The sequence below is a fragment of the Parus major genome, chromosome 10 (assembly GCF_001522545.3).
Source record: "Parus major isolate Abel chromosome 10, Parus_major1.1, whole genome shotgun sequence".
In the NCBI taxonomy this organism is placed as follows: Eukaryota; Metazoa; Chordata; class Aves; order Passeriformes; family Paridae; genus Parus; species Parus major.
This window is the reverse complement of record NC_031779.1, coordinates 12,554,490-12,570,839: the sequence shown is the minus strand read 5'-3', so window position 1 is coordinate 12,570,839 and position 16,350 is coordinate 12,554,490. Positions and strand designations below refer to the sequence as shown.

Sequence of the window (16,350 nt, the reverse complement as noted above, 5' to 3'; positions counted from 1 at the left end):
CCGGAGGAGGTGGTGGGATGGTGCCCCAGCTGCACCCTGGCCATCAGAGACCCCCTGCAGCTCTTTGCTCAAGTTGTTCTCGTGATCCAGCAATTGGGATGGTTCTCTCCACCCCCGGGCTGTGCAGAAAACAGACAGCCCTGTCGGGGCACGCTGCTCCCTGGCATGGCTATCCCATTGTTCCAGAACCGAGGAACAAGTCCCACAGCGTCCTGCACTGCCTGCACCACGGCGCCTGCCAGCAGCCATCCTCTGCTCAGCCTGAGGAGGGGAGCGGCAGCAGGGAAGGGGACAGGGATGCTTTCAGCCACCTCTTTTCAGCAACAGCTCCTGGCTCACCTTAGTCCATGATCTTGTCTGGATGTGGCCAGTGATTTCTCCATCTGCTCCTAGAGAGCAGAGGCATGAGGAAGGATCTGGACACCAGTAGACTCTGAGGAAGAAGGAACCTCTTTCATTCCTTCCCACATTTACCCTCTTTTTGTTTTCCCAGAGATGTACCCTGGGTGTGATCACAGGTTTCAGGTTGAGCAAAGCTGTGCAAAGACACAGAAGCTCTGACCAGGGAGCACATGTTTAGGGTATGTGTCTAGGGCTGCCTGAACATTTGGCTGAATAGGGTCCATAAAAGTGTCATCCCTGTCTTCCCCACCTCAAAGGCAGCACCTGACCACTCTGCTGTGGCCTCACCAGAGATATGCCCATGAAATGCTCCTTGCACAGGATGATTCCGGCAGGAACACTCACATTCCTGGTGGGATGGAGGAGCATGGGACCTGTGCTGGGCTTTCCGGGTGGTGGTGAGAGGATGCTCTCCCTGATGGCTGCTTCCTGAGGAACCAGCTCCTGGCAGCTGGCAGCACCGGCAGCAGAGCCAGCAGGCAGCAGGGTGCCAAAGCGTGCCGGCCATCCCGGCCTTCCTGCTATCCCAGCAACCCAGCTGAGTCCAGGACGAGCATCCGAGGGACAGGGAAAGCCATGAGGGGTTGTGCATGGCAGGGAGGGCACTCTGGCTCTCCCAACCCCCCATCCTGGGGTTCTGGGGGATGAAGGAAATGCCACAAGGATGGGAACGGGCTCAGAGTCTGTCAGAGTGGCTTGGGGGGCAGCAATGGGCAGGGGGAAACAGCAGCCAGGGGCTGAGGATGCAACCCCCACTTTGATGTGCAGCATCTGCTCCTGTCACCCTCCTCATGGAGCCTCTGCCGTATCCCTGGCTCACGGCTGCCTTGGCTGGACTCAAAGCGAACTGCTCTTATCTGTGCCTCAGCTTCCCGATGATAAGGGTGGCATGTCTGGAGGTGAACTGTCCCTGCTGTCCCTGGCTCTAGCTGTGGCTGCTATTCTTCACAAGCAGACCCCCAGCTCCTCTGATGCTCACAGCTAGCACTCCCAGGGCAAGGCATGAGCCTGCCTCCCATAGGCAAGGCCCAAGGAGGAGATGCCTGGCTGAGCACTGCTGGCAGCAGGAAGGTGCAGTAAGATTGTCCAGAGCTGCAGGGACAGAGAGCTGTGGTAAGACACAGGTGACCCTTGGCTATTCATGCCAACTTCAGGGGTCCCTGCCCAGTGTGGCATATTCTGGACATGAGCAAAGCTCCTCTGTCCTGTTTATAATGCCCCTTCCCTACATGGGATCACATCCTCAATGCAGGCAGATCCTGCTCCAGCAGCATCCATGCCACTGCCCTTCACAAGAGGGCTCTGCTGGGGACATCCCCACAGGTAGCTCTTGCAAAATTCACAGCTCCCTCCAGCCCTGGGAGCCTGCTTGGGTGTATGAGCTGATCTAGCTCCAAGCTGGGGGATTTGCTCCAGGATCAAAGCCAAAGGAGGGTGTGGGGTGCTGATAGAGGCTTCCCCTCCCCAAGTCCCATCCCACTGCGCCTGGCCAGCTGCAAGAAGTCTCCAGCAGCTGTGACAGGGTGGAGACTGTGGGAAAGATGCACACAAAGCCCTGAGATACCCTGTTTTTCAGGCAGGGAAGGGAGCTAGGAAGGTCTGTGAAGGCAGGAGAGGTGCAGGGCCAGCTTACCAGCTGGCCACCCCCCCAGGATGGAGAAGTCAAGGGGCTCAGAGGGAATCACCACCCATGCTTTGGGAGATGGCCTTTGGGGAGGCACAGAGCAGAAGAGCCAACACCCCCAAAGTTTCAGCTGGTTTTAATACTGTCAGAGACACCCCAGAGTGGGGCCATCGCTTCCATCCCACCTGGGCTCCCTCAGCCCTTGCCAAAGCAAACCCACTGGCAGCCCATCCCCACGGCTGCTTCACATCCCAGCAGGCAGGGGAAGAATCGCTGCCAGCCCAGGACAGCCTGCCTGTGCTCCCACCTGGGGCTCACTCATCTCCTACTGCTAATCCCAAGGGCTCGAGCATTGCAAAAGGCTCCCCTCCACCCCATGTAAAAGAAAAAAAATCAGGTTACAAAAAGGGTCATGGCACAGCTCTCTGCCCACTGCATTTGGGTGGTTTAACTACCCCCTTTCCCATCTTTTCTCCACATCCTTTTGGCTACAAACCAACTCTCCCCACTATCAGATCACAGTCCCCCTGGTCACCACTGGACAAGGACAAGGGACAGCCAGGCACCCCAAATTGCAGTAAGCTGGGAATGATGGCAATGTTGAGACTTGGGAGGCTGCTGGAGTTGGCATCCCAGGAAGGAGAATGGACAGTGCCTGCCAAAATACCCGCTGTGGTGCCTGCCAGAGTGCCCAGCAGGTAGAACCACCATCAGTGGGATTTGGTGCCTCTTGACAGGAGCCGTCTCATCACTCGCACAATGTGGTGCTGACATCGCAGGCAAGGAGACTCAGGGCCTGGCAAAATGGGCAGGGGACAGCAGCTGAGTTTTTTCAGAGGATTTTCACAGCCCCTGCTTGCAGACAAGCAGGGAGCAGGAGGGACATTAAAGGCTGCAAGCCAGGGGAGCCTGCCCTAAGACCCTGAAAACTGCTGAGCCCCAAGACACAGTCCAGACAAGGGACTGCCACTGGCTGCAGCCTCTCTTCTGGAAGCAGGAGCAAGGAGAAAATTTGTCCCCAGGTTTAGCTGAGAAGATAAAGCCAAGCCCTGGTTGCAGGAGAGGGTCCCCCAGCAAGGCCTCATTTGCAGGATGGTGTTCCTAAGAAAGCCCCAGTTGCAGGAGGGGGTCTCAGCCCTGGCTGGAGCAGCAAGAGGGCAGGAGCCGTCCCCACATCCCACCTGCAAGGGCCCCATCGAGTGCAGTGCTGCAGCCCCATCACCAACGTGGGGCAGGGGAGCCCTCTTGGCCTCCTCCTGAGTGTGGGGACTTGGAGAGGGGGGTGTGAGGTCAGAGCAGGAACAGGCAGGGACAGGCAGGGTGCAGGCTGGGCAGCGGGGAAGAGCAGCCCCGTCCTTCTTCCCCGTGCCTACTCATCGCAGCCCAGCAGCTCCACACGCAGGGTGATGCGGTTGTTCCAGGCCACGGGCAGGATGCGGACATAGCGGGCGTAGAAGGGCACATCAAACACATTCTTCTTGTGTGAGTAGTTGTCACTGTTGCCTTGGAAGATCTAGAGGAGAAAGGTGGGTATCAGTGCTGCCAGGACCTCGGGGCAGCGGTCACAGCACCGACTGACAGAGTTCAAGAAGCCTTTTGACAACACTCTCAGGCACATGGTGTGATTCCTGGGGTGTCGTGTGCAGGGCCAGGAGTTGGACTCAATGATCCTTGTGGGTACCTTCCAACTCAGCACATTTTTGTGATTCTGTGACCCCAGCCCCACCATGGCATGCCTGAGCCCTGGGAAATCGCCTTGCCCTCCCCACACCCACCTTGGTGTTGTTTGTCTGGGCATCCCGGTACAGGGTCCAGGACGTGCCGTTGTCACTGTAGGCCACCTTGTAGGCTGCCACATACTGGATGTGCCCAAAGTCACGGGCTCCTTGTGTGATGATGCCTGTCACCTTCTTCTGGTCCCGGAGATCAATCTGGCAGAGATAAGGCTCGTCACAGCAGTGCTCCCGCCCTACAGCACCCTCCATGCTCCAGAGGCAGCCTGGAAGAGCTGGCCCTCAGGGGTCAAGAATGGAGAAAACACCACTTGACCCCCATGCCAATGCCAGACAAATCCTAAAACATGACTGTGAAATATTTGATCTTTCAACACTCACAGTATCCCTCAAAGCAAAGCAAAGTGGGTACAAACACATCTCAACTCCCTTGCACACCCCTGCCACCTCCACATTTTTTGCCAGAAACATCAGTGTGGGAAAGACAGCAAAAAATCTCAACTCAAAAAAAATACAGGATTCACAGAGGAAATGCATTTCCACTGGAAAGTAATTCTGGCTGAGAAAATATGCAGCTCAACACAATCTGACATTTGGGTTCTAAGTGAGACAGTTTCTATTCTCTTTACTCTGCCACACTGTGTTTACTGCTGCTGGCACATTACAGGATAAACCACCAAAGGAGCTGAAAACCTCATTAATTTAGTTCTGTTTTCATGCTCATAGAGGGCAGTGCCAGCTATACAATACACATAAATCCTGAGTGTACATGTAAATCTACACACATACACAAACAGGCAGTCTGTGCTGCAACAGCCCAACTCAGCGTGTCATCCCGACCCCGTCATCAGCCAACGTCTCGATAAGCTGGTGTGAGGCAGCTGCTTCTAATCATTTCCCAAATAAAAAGCGGGACAAATATCTAAACTGCTTTGTCCCATTATGTCATGGAATCATGTGAAAAGTACAAAAACAGGGGAGGAAAGGAAACTGAGAAGGAACTTTCAAAACTATTTGTTTCTATTCCAGACTGGGAAGAGAAAAGCAAGCCTGATTTTTTTTCCTGCAAAACAGAAATATGGTGTTCTGGGCAGCCAGATGGGTGTTGGGACTGTCACTGCAAGCTGGGATGGCATTTCCTCAGGGGTTAAACAGAACTGGCATGCTGCAGGCTTGATGCAACCCACAAGAAAGTGCAGATACAGCACCACCTTGTCCATATGGGCACTGGTTCTGACACAGAGCTCCAGGATTGCTGTTAAAACCAGTGCAGTCCCATCCTGACCTGCCCCTATGATCCCTGCTCAGGGGGAGCATTGCTGGACTTTGTGACCCACAACAAGGCTCTGGCCACACCAGCCCAGCTGCTCCAGATACCCTGAAACAAGAGGTGGCCCTAGGAACAGCTGGAGGAGCTGGTGAGGAGACATGAGGTTCCAGAGGCCAGAGACCCACCTGCAGCCACTCGGACTGGTCGTTGCGCAGGGCTGTCCAGGCGTTGGTTTTGCCCGTCATGTCCAGGCGAGCGTAATGAGGGTGCCAGGTAAAGGCATCGATGCCCCAGGTCTTGAAGACACTGGAGGCTGTGATCTGCTGGTCGGAGATGAGGCGGGATTTCATGCCCAGAGGCTCCGAGCAACCTGCCGTGTTGAAATACACTGTAACACAACAGTTTACACGGGCAGTGAAAAGGAAAGAGAGCACCTCTGCAAGCAAAGCCCCGCAGACCTGTCAGAAGCCATCCTCACACTCTCATTCCACTGCCCAGAGCCAGGCTGGGAAATGCTCAGCAGATGCACAGGGCTGCCTTTTCCCGGGATTTTTAGCTCCCAGCTATTCCCTGGCTCACAGTGCCTCCTGCTGCAGGGATGAGTGGATGTCCCCACAGCACAGCCCAGCCCAGCCCTGCAATACAGAAAGCTTTGGCAGGAGGCAGAGAAGGATGAGGAAAGAACAACACAAAGATATCTCCAGCCAAAAGCACGGATGGCACCACACCCACATAGCAGTAGGACAGGACCCAAGCCCCCACAACATCCCACTCCCACACCGACGTGCAAGTCCCACTCAGTTCCCAGGGATGTGCTGGAGGCAGGAATGCAGGAGGCACAGGGAAAGGGCTCAGGCTGACAATCCCTTACATTTCCCAGAGGACTTTGATCCTCCGCTGCTTTTCAAGCTCTCCAGCAGGAAAAGCAGCAGGTTCACAGCTCAGATGAGGAAGGGGCACAGTAAAAACTCCTGGCTTGGGAAGGTGTTAGCAGCATGAGAACACAGCTCAGGCTGGCTGAGCTGATGGGATTAACGGCTTGTGCTCTCCAAACGCACCTCTGGGTATTCCCAGGCATCAGCATGAGGAAAAACAAGCGCTGACAAATCCCTTGTCCTCAGGGATCAGAAGCAGGCCAAGGGGTGATGCCCTGCCCCATGTCACCCCTGCCCTGCAGCCCTGGGGAGGGGACAGGCACCGGCATTTACCGTTCATCTCACAGCCGATGAGCTCGAAGCGCAGCGTGCAGGCGCGGCGGCACATCACTGGGTAGATGCGGATGAACTGGGCCGTGATGGGAGGGTTGAACATGTTGGTCTGCATGGTGCCATAGTCCATGTTCCCCTCAAAAACCTGCAACAGTGACCAGGGCTCAGTGCCCCAGCTCTCCCAGTCTCCTGCATCAAATCCCTTGCACAGTAGACAGAGATCTCTCTATTTCCAGTGGAAAAAGAGCACAGAGGGGGATGCTGGGCTCTGTTTTTGTGCCCTGGAACAGTGCAGGACCTTGGAGGAGCTGCAACACTCTCAACAGAGTTTTGCAACATTCCCTGCTTCGTCCTCACCCTCACAGAGCCACACATGCAGCAACACCCACTCCCACTACCACAATGCTCATCAAATCATGACAAGCACAGAGGTGGTTCACTTTTTTTTTTAACATAATAAATAGAATCAAATTGTGTTTCATGCACTTTCTCCACAGCTGCAGAAACAACAGGAATTTTTATATTTCTTTAAAGCAAAGCAGATACTCCAAACCATTCCCCGGATGCTCAGAATGCCAGCAGGAGACACTTGCCATAAAGAATTGGGAGTGGAGAGTGCTGCAATCTATAAGTATTCCCACTTTGAGAGACACGCTGTCAGCTGGTGCTTGGTGCAGATACAGCATCGAGATACCCAAGCTGCTCAGTAGCACTCCCAGACCAAGCCCAGTTCCCACAGCGTGTCAGTGATGAAGATACTATCTGAATGACCTAAAAAGTCAGTGCTGCTTCTTTGGTTATGCTTGTTACGGTCAATTAAGCAGAGGCAGGGAGTATTGCTTGGCACTGGAACCCCCTGTGCCATCTCGCTGCTAGGAGAGTTCCCAGCGGTTCCCAGTGCAGCTTTGCCGCAGGTCAAAAGCACTTTCCCACAGAGGGATGCAGCTCACAGCCACCTCAGCACCCACAGCACCACTGCATGGGGGAGCTGGGACAGCCCCTACACAGAGCATTGCAGCCCACCTTGTCTACATCCTGTTTCTCATCCTTGAAGAAGGTGAACTCCCGCCCGTCCAGGCTGTAGGCGACTTTGTAGGCGCGGACAAACTCCTGCTGTCCCACACGGCGAGCGCCCTGCGTGATGATCCCGCTCAGCCGCATCTTCCGCAGCAGGTTGGCCTGTGGAGGAGAGGAGAGGATGAGTGGGGTGCAGTGAGGATGGGGTGCACAGCCCTTGCACCCAGCAGGACTACCAAGTCTGGGTGGGAGGGTGGGCATTGAAAAGGGGATCCCCAGGGCACCGGAACTCCCTTGGGGAGGAAGCCCTCCATCCCTCCAGCCTTGCATCCCAAAGCGGGCAGAGGAAGGGGAATCATCAACCCACATCCCACCTTCCTCCAACAGACTTGCCTCCTCCAGGCACATCTCAAGATGCCCCGGGGGCAGCTTGATGCAGCAATTTAGCCCCACATCTGCCACCAGGAGCAGTGAAATCCCATGACAGCAGCACTGCAAGCCCAGCCATGGCTGCCAGAGCTGCTGTCTGTGCTGGCATTCCAGTCCTGCAGCAGGTACCTGGATCCAGGGGCTCTTGTCGTAGTTGCTGGAGGTCCAGGCATTGACGATGCCGTGGTTGTTGAGGCGGGCGAGCTCTGGCCCCCAGCGCTGGAGGCCAAGGAAGCCGTAATAGACAGAGGATGCTGATAGCTGGGCATCAGAGATGGCTCCTCCTTCCATGCCCAGGAGAACAGCACAGCCTGGGGGCGGGGGAAGATCAGAATCAAAGACAGACAGTAGCCAGGAAGAAGAAATAGGGGCCATGACCCTTTTTGTAATTTCTTTCTTGTCTGGGAACAGAGCAGGGGAGAGAGGCTATCCCTAGGGCCTGGCTGTCCCCAAGGTATCCTCTCCTCCTCATCCCTCAGCCAAAACCACACCATCCATCAGTCCCCCTCAGAGCACAGAGGTCAGGAAGAGAAAGGGCCTTCCTGGGGCACTCCAGAAAGGAGAAAGCACCTTCCTGAGAATATTCCCTCCATTAGGACCAGGCCTGCTGGCATCAAGGGCAGCCACAGCCCTCCAGATCCCCTAACCAGCTGGTGAGAACCCTCCTGGAAATGAGGGACAAACAGTAGGAAACAGGAGGGAAGGGGAATTCAGTACAGTTGGTGCCAAAGACTTACGGACTTGGCAGGTCTTCCCCAAGAATGGAGAAGGACACTTGCAGGTGTAGTCTCCATCCACATCCAGGCAGGTGCCTCCATTTTTGCAAGGTTGGGAGGAGCACTCATTCTTGTCTAGGAGGGAGAGAGGAGGACCTCAGGAGGCAATCCCAAAACCAGCCCTGGAGAGGAGACCCCTCATCCAGTACAGCAAGAAGAGGGGGAAGCATCCCCTGAACAAGAGCCACGGCAGGGTCCCTGATGATAGGGTGGCACAGGTTGAAGCTCTAACCTAAGAACCCGTCTACACCATGTCCCCACTGAGTGAAGCCATGCAGGTGCACCAGGACACAGTCACATCAAGGCTGGGAACCTGCATGGAGCAGGCTGAGCCTTGAGGCACCCCTTGTCTTATTACTTGAGACACAAAGTCCCTCCAGAGATGCAAAGCAAGGTTCAGACATAACCTGTCCCCACACCATAGTCCTTCCCTCCACCCTGCAAGCTCCAAAACAGCTGGTCCCTGACACAGCCTGGTGTCCCACACAGTCACAGCTGCACACACCCCCCTGCTGTCACCCAAGGGGTCCCCAAGATCTCAGTGGACAAGCTTCCCCACCCACCCCCCTGCTGTACTCACTGTTCTGGCAGTGCACCCCATCGTACCCCGCAGGGCACTTGCAGATGTAGTCAGTGAAGACATCGCCCCGGTTTGGGACCAGCTGGCACTCACCATTGTTGTGGCAAGGATTGGGGTGGCAGGGCCCTGGGGAAGGGGAAAAACAACTGTAGTATAGGCACAGGTGGAAAATAAGAGCATCCAATGGGCTTCCACTCCCCACAGACATTGCATTACCCCAAAGTACATCCCATCACCATATCCCACTCAGATCTCTGCTCTATGTGCCCATCAGCCATCAGAAGGGCTGAACCCCAGGGTCAGTGGTGCAGGGCCAGGACAAGGTCACACTAACTCTCAGCAAGGCTCCTGGATGATATAGAGCACCTAGGAAAGGGGCATCTCCTCACCCTTCTCTGTCTCATTGCAGTCAATTCCAACGTAGCCCTCAGGGCAAATGCAGAAGAAAGGGGCCTCATTAATCCCAGTGAGGCAGGTACCCCCATTCTGACAGTGGTTCACGTCACAGAAGTCACCTGGAAGTAAAGTTGGGTGTCACTCCAGACCATCCCTAAGACAGGCATCCATCAGAGCCCCATGCACATGAAGGCATCCCAGCCCAACAGCAGGAATTGTCTGCTGCAAATCCCACAGGGAAGGGATCCCACAGCCAGGGACAGGCTGCTGGCATTCAAAAGCAATGGTTGAGACCGGGAGCATAACCAGCAGCAAGGACCAGCCCTGTGCTGGCACATTAAAAAAGAGGTTTATCAGAGCTATATGACAAAGTGAAGACAGGGGAACCCCAGGTTTTGGTGCATTAAATGTTTTTGACACCTGGCTGGGAAATGTGAGTGGTCAGGCTGGGGCTCGCTCAGGAAAAAGAAGAACAGAATGATTCAAGGGAATGGGGCTGGTGCTGTTGCTGGGTTTTGCTAATGTAAGTTTGTACTTGTAAGAACACCAAAAAAAAAAATCCTTGTAGGGGGAGCTCGCATGCCTCGGTTCCCAGATGCTGGAGTCACGCAGGGAGGAAGCACAAGGTCCATCTCTGCAGGATGCCTGCCAGACCTCCATCACTCTCAGAGCAGCTCCCACAAGGAAGCCCTGGCTTACAGGCAGGTTGCCCCAGGGAGCTGGTGGGGCTGCACCATCTTCCCTGCCCGTTCATCCATCTCCAGCATCTGCCACAGTGTAGGGTTTATGTGGCAGGCATGGTGGTGGCTGGGGCTGTGAGAGTGGCTCAGCAAGAAGACAACAGGAGCTGCTCCCATGCTGGAGACAGTCAGTCCCAGCCAATGCCAAAACCAACCCTCTGCTGATGAACGCTGGTGCCCACCACCAGCACTAGAGTTGCTTCTGTGATAATATATCCAAGATAAAGTAAAAAACACTGTACAGCAGCTGTAGAAGAGGAGTGAGAAAAATGTGAGAAACAGCCCTGCAGACACCCCCAGCAGAGAATAAAGAGGGAAAAGAAGTGATCCAGGAGCAGGGATTCTACTGCAGCCCATGGAGAAGACTTGTCTCCCTGAAGGCTGTGGAGGACCACTGAAGAGCAAATATGCACATTGCAGCCCACAGAAGACTTCAGGCTGGAGCAGTCTCTTCCTCATGAACTATATCTCATGGAAAGAACCCACACCAGAGCAGTTAATGAATAACTGCAGCCCATGGGAAGGACCCACTCTGGATTTTTTCCTTCTTTTCCCCACCCTATCCTGCTGAGGAGGGAAGTGAATGATGTCAACCCACAGCACCCTCCAACCTTCTACGCCCCATCGAAGTGCTGAACCAGATTGCAAGAGCTTGGCTGCAATTCCTCCCACCCTCAATTTATTCTGCCTAAAAGCTGCAAGGCAGTGATGTTCCATAAACCTAGACCAGATTTCCATAGGACTGGCTGAAAGCCTCAGTAACTCCTCATCAAACAGGACAGCACATCCCTTAATGCCAGGCATTTCTCTGCCACGTTGCAGAAGTCAGGACAAGGGCTGAACCGAGGTGGAGACCTAGGAATAACCCTTCACTGCCTACATGACCTGAAGAAGGTGGAAGTTGATGAGTTGTGGGCTCACTGCCCAGACCCACACCAAACAACAGCAGTACCCTCATTTGCCTAAGCTACTACTCATTAGTCCTTTAATAGCAGGACTCCTTAGAGTTAATCCTACTCTTCCTGACACTCCACATGGGAAGGGTACACACTGGTGGCAGGCAGGGCAGCATCAGGTGGAGGTTTCCATAAGGATGCTCTAGCTCCCTTAGCCCAGCCTCAGGAGGCAGAAAAATTCGGGCACCAGTTCAAGTCACTGCCTGTGCTGCCCAGCCTGCTCTGCATGACCTCATGCTCCATCAATGCGTTGCCATGAGCTACAGCATGGGAGGAGAGGGCTCCTGCTGATAGCGGGGATGCCTTCGCCCCACACCCCTCCACCCCTCTGCAGGTCTTAGGCACATCCATCCATCCCATCCCAAGGATCTCTCCCAGCAGCCAGTCAAGGCTGCACAGACTGAGCTACCTCTGTTCCACAGTGGGAGACGGCTGCTTCCCCAGGCACAGAGAGTCAAGGAAAGGGCACTCCCCAGCATCAGCGCTGCCTCCAGCACAGGATGTCTGGGGTGTGACATAGCAGCAAAGCAGCAAGGTCTCCTCCCAGGGTTGGGGCAGGAGGGGTCCAAGTTTTATACTTTAGCTATTGCAAGTAACTGGACTCCCTTTTATCGCCTCCTAGGGATAATCCCTTACATGATGGGTGTCAGTAGCCAGCCCCCTGCCTAGCAGTGAGGCACACAGGCCATTTTTTCCACTGTAGCAAGCAGTTTTGGATGCTCCTGTCTCTAGGCTGTTTCAGGCCTGGTTTCAGAGCAGTTCAGCATCTCCATCCTCCACACACACATTTTTCTCCTGTCAGGGACAGAGCTGTCACAGGCTGAACACTCAGGAACCAAGGCAACAAAGATCAACCACCGCTTTTGGAAATGTTTGCTTATATGAACCCACAGACTGGCTGGAAGGCAAAAATAACATCCTCCGAATACTGGGACAGCTCATCCCAGCGGGGCTGGGGGAAGTCAGGTCTCAGGAGGGCAAAAGGGGCACCACAGCCACCCAAGGAAAGCAAACATAAACAGAGCCTTCCTCACCCCTTTCTGCTGCCTTTTGTCCCCTAACCTGGAGCCTGCACTTAGGCTTTGCTCTGCTTTTCCCTGGTCTCATCCCTCCTTTTTGGAGCCAAGCACCCCAGGCATGACCCACGGGGTTATGACGGAGCTGCTACTCCCCGGGGCTGCCCTGGTCAGGCCAGCTGGGAGCGCAGTACCAGGCGGTCCCAGGGACGCTGTTTACATTGCGAGCGGGGTTATCTGAGCCTGGAAGCACAGGACAGCCCGGCTGAGAGACTCCCGACCCGGGAGAAGGGACGGGGCTGTGGACCCGAGATCCTCCGCTCCCGCAGCAGCAGCCCTCACTCGCACTGCGTGCCCTGCAACCCGCACCGCAGCACGGACCCACTCACGCTGCACCCCAGATCCTCTCGCTACACGTCCCTAGCAACCCCTGCACCCCGGATCCCGTGCATTCCACATCCCCAGCATTCCGAGCTCTCCTAAATTCTGGATCCCCTGAAACTCATCCTCTCCTGCACCGCGGATCCCCTGCACACCAGGCAACCCCGCACTCGAGATTCTCTGCACTCTGGCTGCCCTGCGCCTCGGACTGTCCCGCACCCCGGAATCCCTGCACACCGGACAGCCCTGCGCTCCAAATCCCCACCACTCCGGACAGACAGCAATTCCAGCCTCCCCGGCACCCAGGTTTCACTGCACCCCCGACCCCTTGAACCCTGGTTCTCCGGCACCCCAGATCCCCGGGATCCCGGCTCCCCGCCACTCCTGATCCCCTGGTCCCCGGCACCCCTGTTCCCCGGCACTCACAGGACACGAGCAACAGCAGCGATAGCAGCGCCGACAGGGCGAGCGGCACCCGAAACAACCTCGCCCCCCTCATGTTGCGTCCCGAGCCGCGCCGTGCGTTCCCCACCGAGCCGCTCGGCTGGGCTCGGCTCCGCTCGGCTGGGCTCCGCTCGGCTCCGCTCGGTTCGGCTCCGCTCGGCTCGGGTCGTCTCCGCTCGGCTCCGCCGCGGGCTCGGGGCGGGCAGTGACTCAGCCCGGCCCGGCGCGGCCCCACGTGCTCCGCCGCCCGCCCCCGGGGCGGGACCGGCCCCGCCGGCGGACACAGCCCGGCCGAGGGTCCGCGCCCCCGGGGAGCGGGCAGCACGGGGTACAGGGGCAGCAAAGGTGTCTTTGGAAGTGAGAGTCACCACGGCCACGCTGCTGATGCTTCAGTGAGGGGGACCGCTGACTCACCCCACGCCAGATCTTGGCTCTCGGGTGGCCGGTAGGGACTTCCTGAGCCTGGCAGTGCCCATGGCTCCTGGCCCTGGCTGGCAGGCAGAGGGTGCCGAGCTGGAGCGGAATGTACTGGGTGCTGCCAGCACTTGGCAAAGGAAAAGGTGTTTTGCAGCACAAACCCCACTTTTCTCTCCCTGGGTGGGATGAAAGCTGGAGAGGGCTTCCCCTTCAATGGACAGTGAACACGAGTGCCCTGTGCCATCCTTGTCATCCAGCATGCCAGTGGCAAGGGGTTTTCCCATGTTCCTCCTAACTAGCATCAAAGGAAAAACAGCTTGCAGCCAGGTCCGGCGAATATGTGAGAGGGATTGGGAGTGCCATAACAGCTTTCTGCCCAATTGCACTGCACTACAGCTCCATTGGTTTGGCCACAAATTAGCTCTTTTTTGAGCTGTGCCTGGCCACCAAGAGCTGGAAAAGCCCAGCCATGCTCTTGAGAGGAACTCACTTGCCCTGTGGGGAGTTTTGCCTTGGAAGGCAGAAACATATTTAGCCCAGAAAGGTTAAAGCATATTCAGGCTAAATCCATATTCAGCAGAAAATTCTTTGGAAAAGAGCACTGCACAGCACAGGAATGCTGGATCATTTGACCCTGTAATGGAAATTCACTCCAAACTGTCCTCCTCCTAAAGGTGAAGCCGATCTTATCTCTTCTTGCAAAACCCTCCATTTCAGCATTAACTAACCCACCTCAGACACTTGGGTTGATCATATTTATGTGTTGACTCTGTCTGAGTGTTGCTACATTTCTGCCTTTGGCAATTCAACGATGGTCTGCAAGCTGGGCAGTGCAGCTGCATGCCATGCACTTTGACCAGTCTTCCCACCTCCTCTCCAGTGTTTAGCTAATGCTTTTGTCAGACACAGGCAACCAGTACCTGTGAGAGCACCCCAAGTATGAGCAGCACCCCAGGGAGAGACTCAGTGGCAGGTCCAGCTGCCCTGCTGCGGTGGTGACTTCTCAGGGCACCAGAGAATGAGAAACACATGGAACTGGACACGTATTCCCACCCACACCCATCACCCTCGCTGCTGGTGTTTCCCTAAATTAGTAACAACACAAAGAAAACTCCAGGTAGAGCTTAACTCCAGCGCAGGGAGAAACAACAGCTGGAAAGGAGAGAGCACACAAGACACAGTACTTGCTTTCGAATAACCCTTCAACCTCAGGGTAATTACTGCTGTGGTGTTCTGAGGAAAACAAGGTCAGGAGGAGGAGAGCGCAGGGCAAGATTCCCAGGGCTGTGCACAAGCAACTAGGACAAGGGTGTTTGTTCGGCCTTTTGAGGGGCTACTGCCTGGATTAGTCTCAGTGAGAATTCAAGACCCAGAGGGAGCTGCAGAAAAAGCATCAGCCTCTCTAAAAACAGAAAGCAAAATGTTTTCTTTCTGTCCCCAGAGGCATGAATGCCAATGTCCTAGGAACGTGCATGGGAAAGGATATTAGAAAGCGAGTTATGCAGGCCAGATGGAGCAGTGCTCTCCACAGGGACAGTGCTTCTTGCAAAGTACCAGTGGCTCTTTGAATGTAGACCTGCGATGGAGAGGGGCATCCCATGACAAACCACACTTGGGAAGTGTCTCTGCTGTCCCAGCAGGCAGAGGGAAGCTCTGGACATGGGGGACAGAGAAGAGAGAGGAACAACCTGTCAAGGACAGGGAAGAAATGAGGAACAGAGACAGCTCCCACAGGCAAACACCACGCCCGGGCTCCTACAGCCGCCAAGTTTTTGCAAGGGATGGCTCTACTTGAAAGAGTTGGGTAGGTCGAAGGTCAGGCGTAATTTCACTCCCTTCTGCAGGGACTACTTAGGCCTTGCTATTGCAGTATTTACCACTGGGTTTGGTTTCTTCTGCACAGAGATCTGCCAGATTCTGCTGTGTGTAACCCTTTCCAAGCTGTGCTGATAGCAGATAGCCTAGTTCCCATAGCTGGGGTGATAGAGACGAAAATAGGTGAATGTGGGGGCCATGCATTTCTCTGATGCAATCTTATTTATTTTTCAGCTTATACAAAGGTGTTTTCCTGTGAACAATAGAGGTGAACAATACACAGGTGATCCCTTGCCGCAGCATAAAGCCCCCATCTGCCATAAAACTGACCAGGGTGTGTCTCATGGCTGATGAACGTGCAGTGACAGCTTTAGTATCAGCACAGTTTCATGTTCCTTCCCTCCACTCCCTCTCAGAAACTCACAGGACCTCTCCCCACCACAATCAGGTAGCAAAGATGCCCCTCCACCCCCAGCAAAGTCCTGCTCAGGCTTTGAATGGATCTTTTTTTAGGTAGCAGCTCCTATTGTTTCAACTATCTGCTCTGTAAAGGAGTTCACTGGCTTAGGTCTATCTCAAAAGTCAGCTATTACACCCCAGAGGGATTCCCCACCCAAAACACTCCCACAACGCTCCTTGCAACATGGTTTTCCTGTCTCACCCCAGTTTTGAGAGCCCCCCAAAAATCCCTGACCATCCTTCAGAGGCACGACTCATTTTTAGAGTTCAAAGCTGTGGTTCAGGCCACAGCAGAGGTCCTGGGAAAGTCTCCTGCCGTGTGGGATCAAGCATCCCATCCTGCCACACGTGTTACCCACTCTGAGTGGGAAGGAGAAACAATCTGTGGCACCATAGCAGTAGATTAAGCCCCAGTCTGCTCTTAATCCCTCTAACAGGATAACCAAGGGCTTGTGCCAGCATCTCTAACCTCCTGCAGCCCCAGCCAGCGTCACTGCCTGCTGGCCTGCCAGCACATGGTTTCCAATGGCTGCTGAAGACATCCACTGGCTGACATAGTCCTTGCATGTAGCCAGACTTCTCTGTTTAGTTTCTTGAGGAACAAAAGGCTTCCACACTCTGTGCCCTTTCCACCAAAAGGGCAACAGTTTCCTTAAACTCAGGCTGTACACTTAGGGATGCTAATGT

At 55.0% G+C, this 16,350-nt stretch overlaps 1 protein-coding gene across 2 annotated transcripts; it reads right to left on the bottom strand.

The window, feature by feature from the left end:
* Positions 1-2,146: 2,146 nt before the first annotated feature.
* On the bottom strand, positions 2,147-13,149 carry MFGE8 (milk fat globule EGF and factor V/VIII domain containing). Of its 2 annotated transcripts, none has more exons than XM_015639449.3 (10): positions 12,955-13,149; positions 9,429-9,554; positions 9,040-9,165; positions 8,421-8,534; positions 7,813-7,994; positions 7,261-7,416; positions 6,238-6,382; positions 5,215-5,417; positions 3,802-3,957; positions 2,147-3,539 (listed from the first exon to the last, which is right to left on the bottom strand). In XM_015639449.3, the coding sequence occupies exons 1-10, from the start codon at positions 13,025-13,027 to the stop codon at positions 3,396-3,398; spliced, it is 1,425 nt and encodes a 474-aa protein (XP_015494935.1). In that variant the 5' UTR covers positions 13,028-13,149; the 3' UTR covers positions 2,147-3,395. The 2 variants fall into 2 exon arrangements, with proteins under 2 accessions (XP_015494935.1, XP_015494936.1); XM_015639450.3 differs by having other exon boundaries at positions 5,215-5,399; positions 12,955-13,147.
* Positions 13,150-16,350: the final 3,201 nt, after the last annotated feature.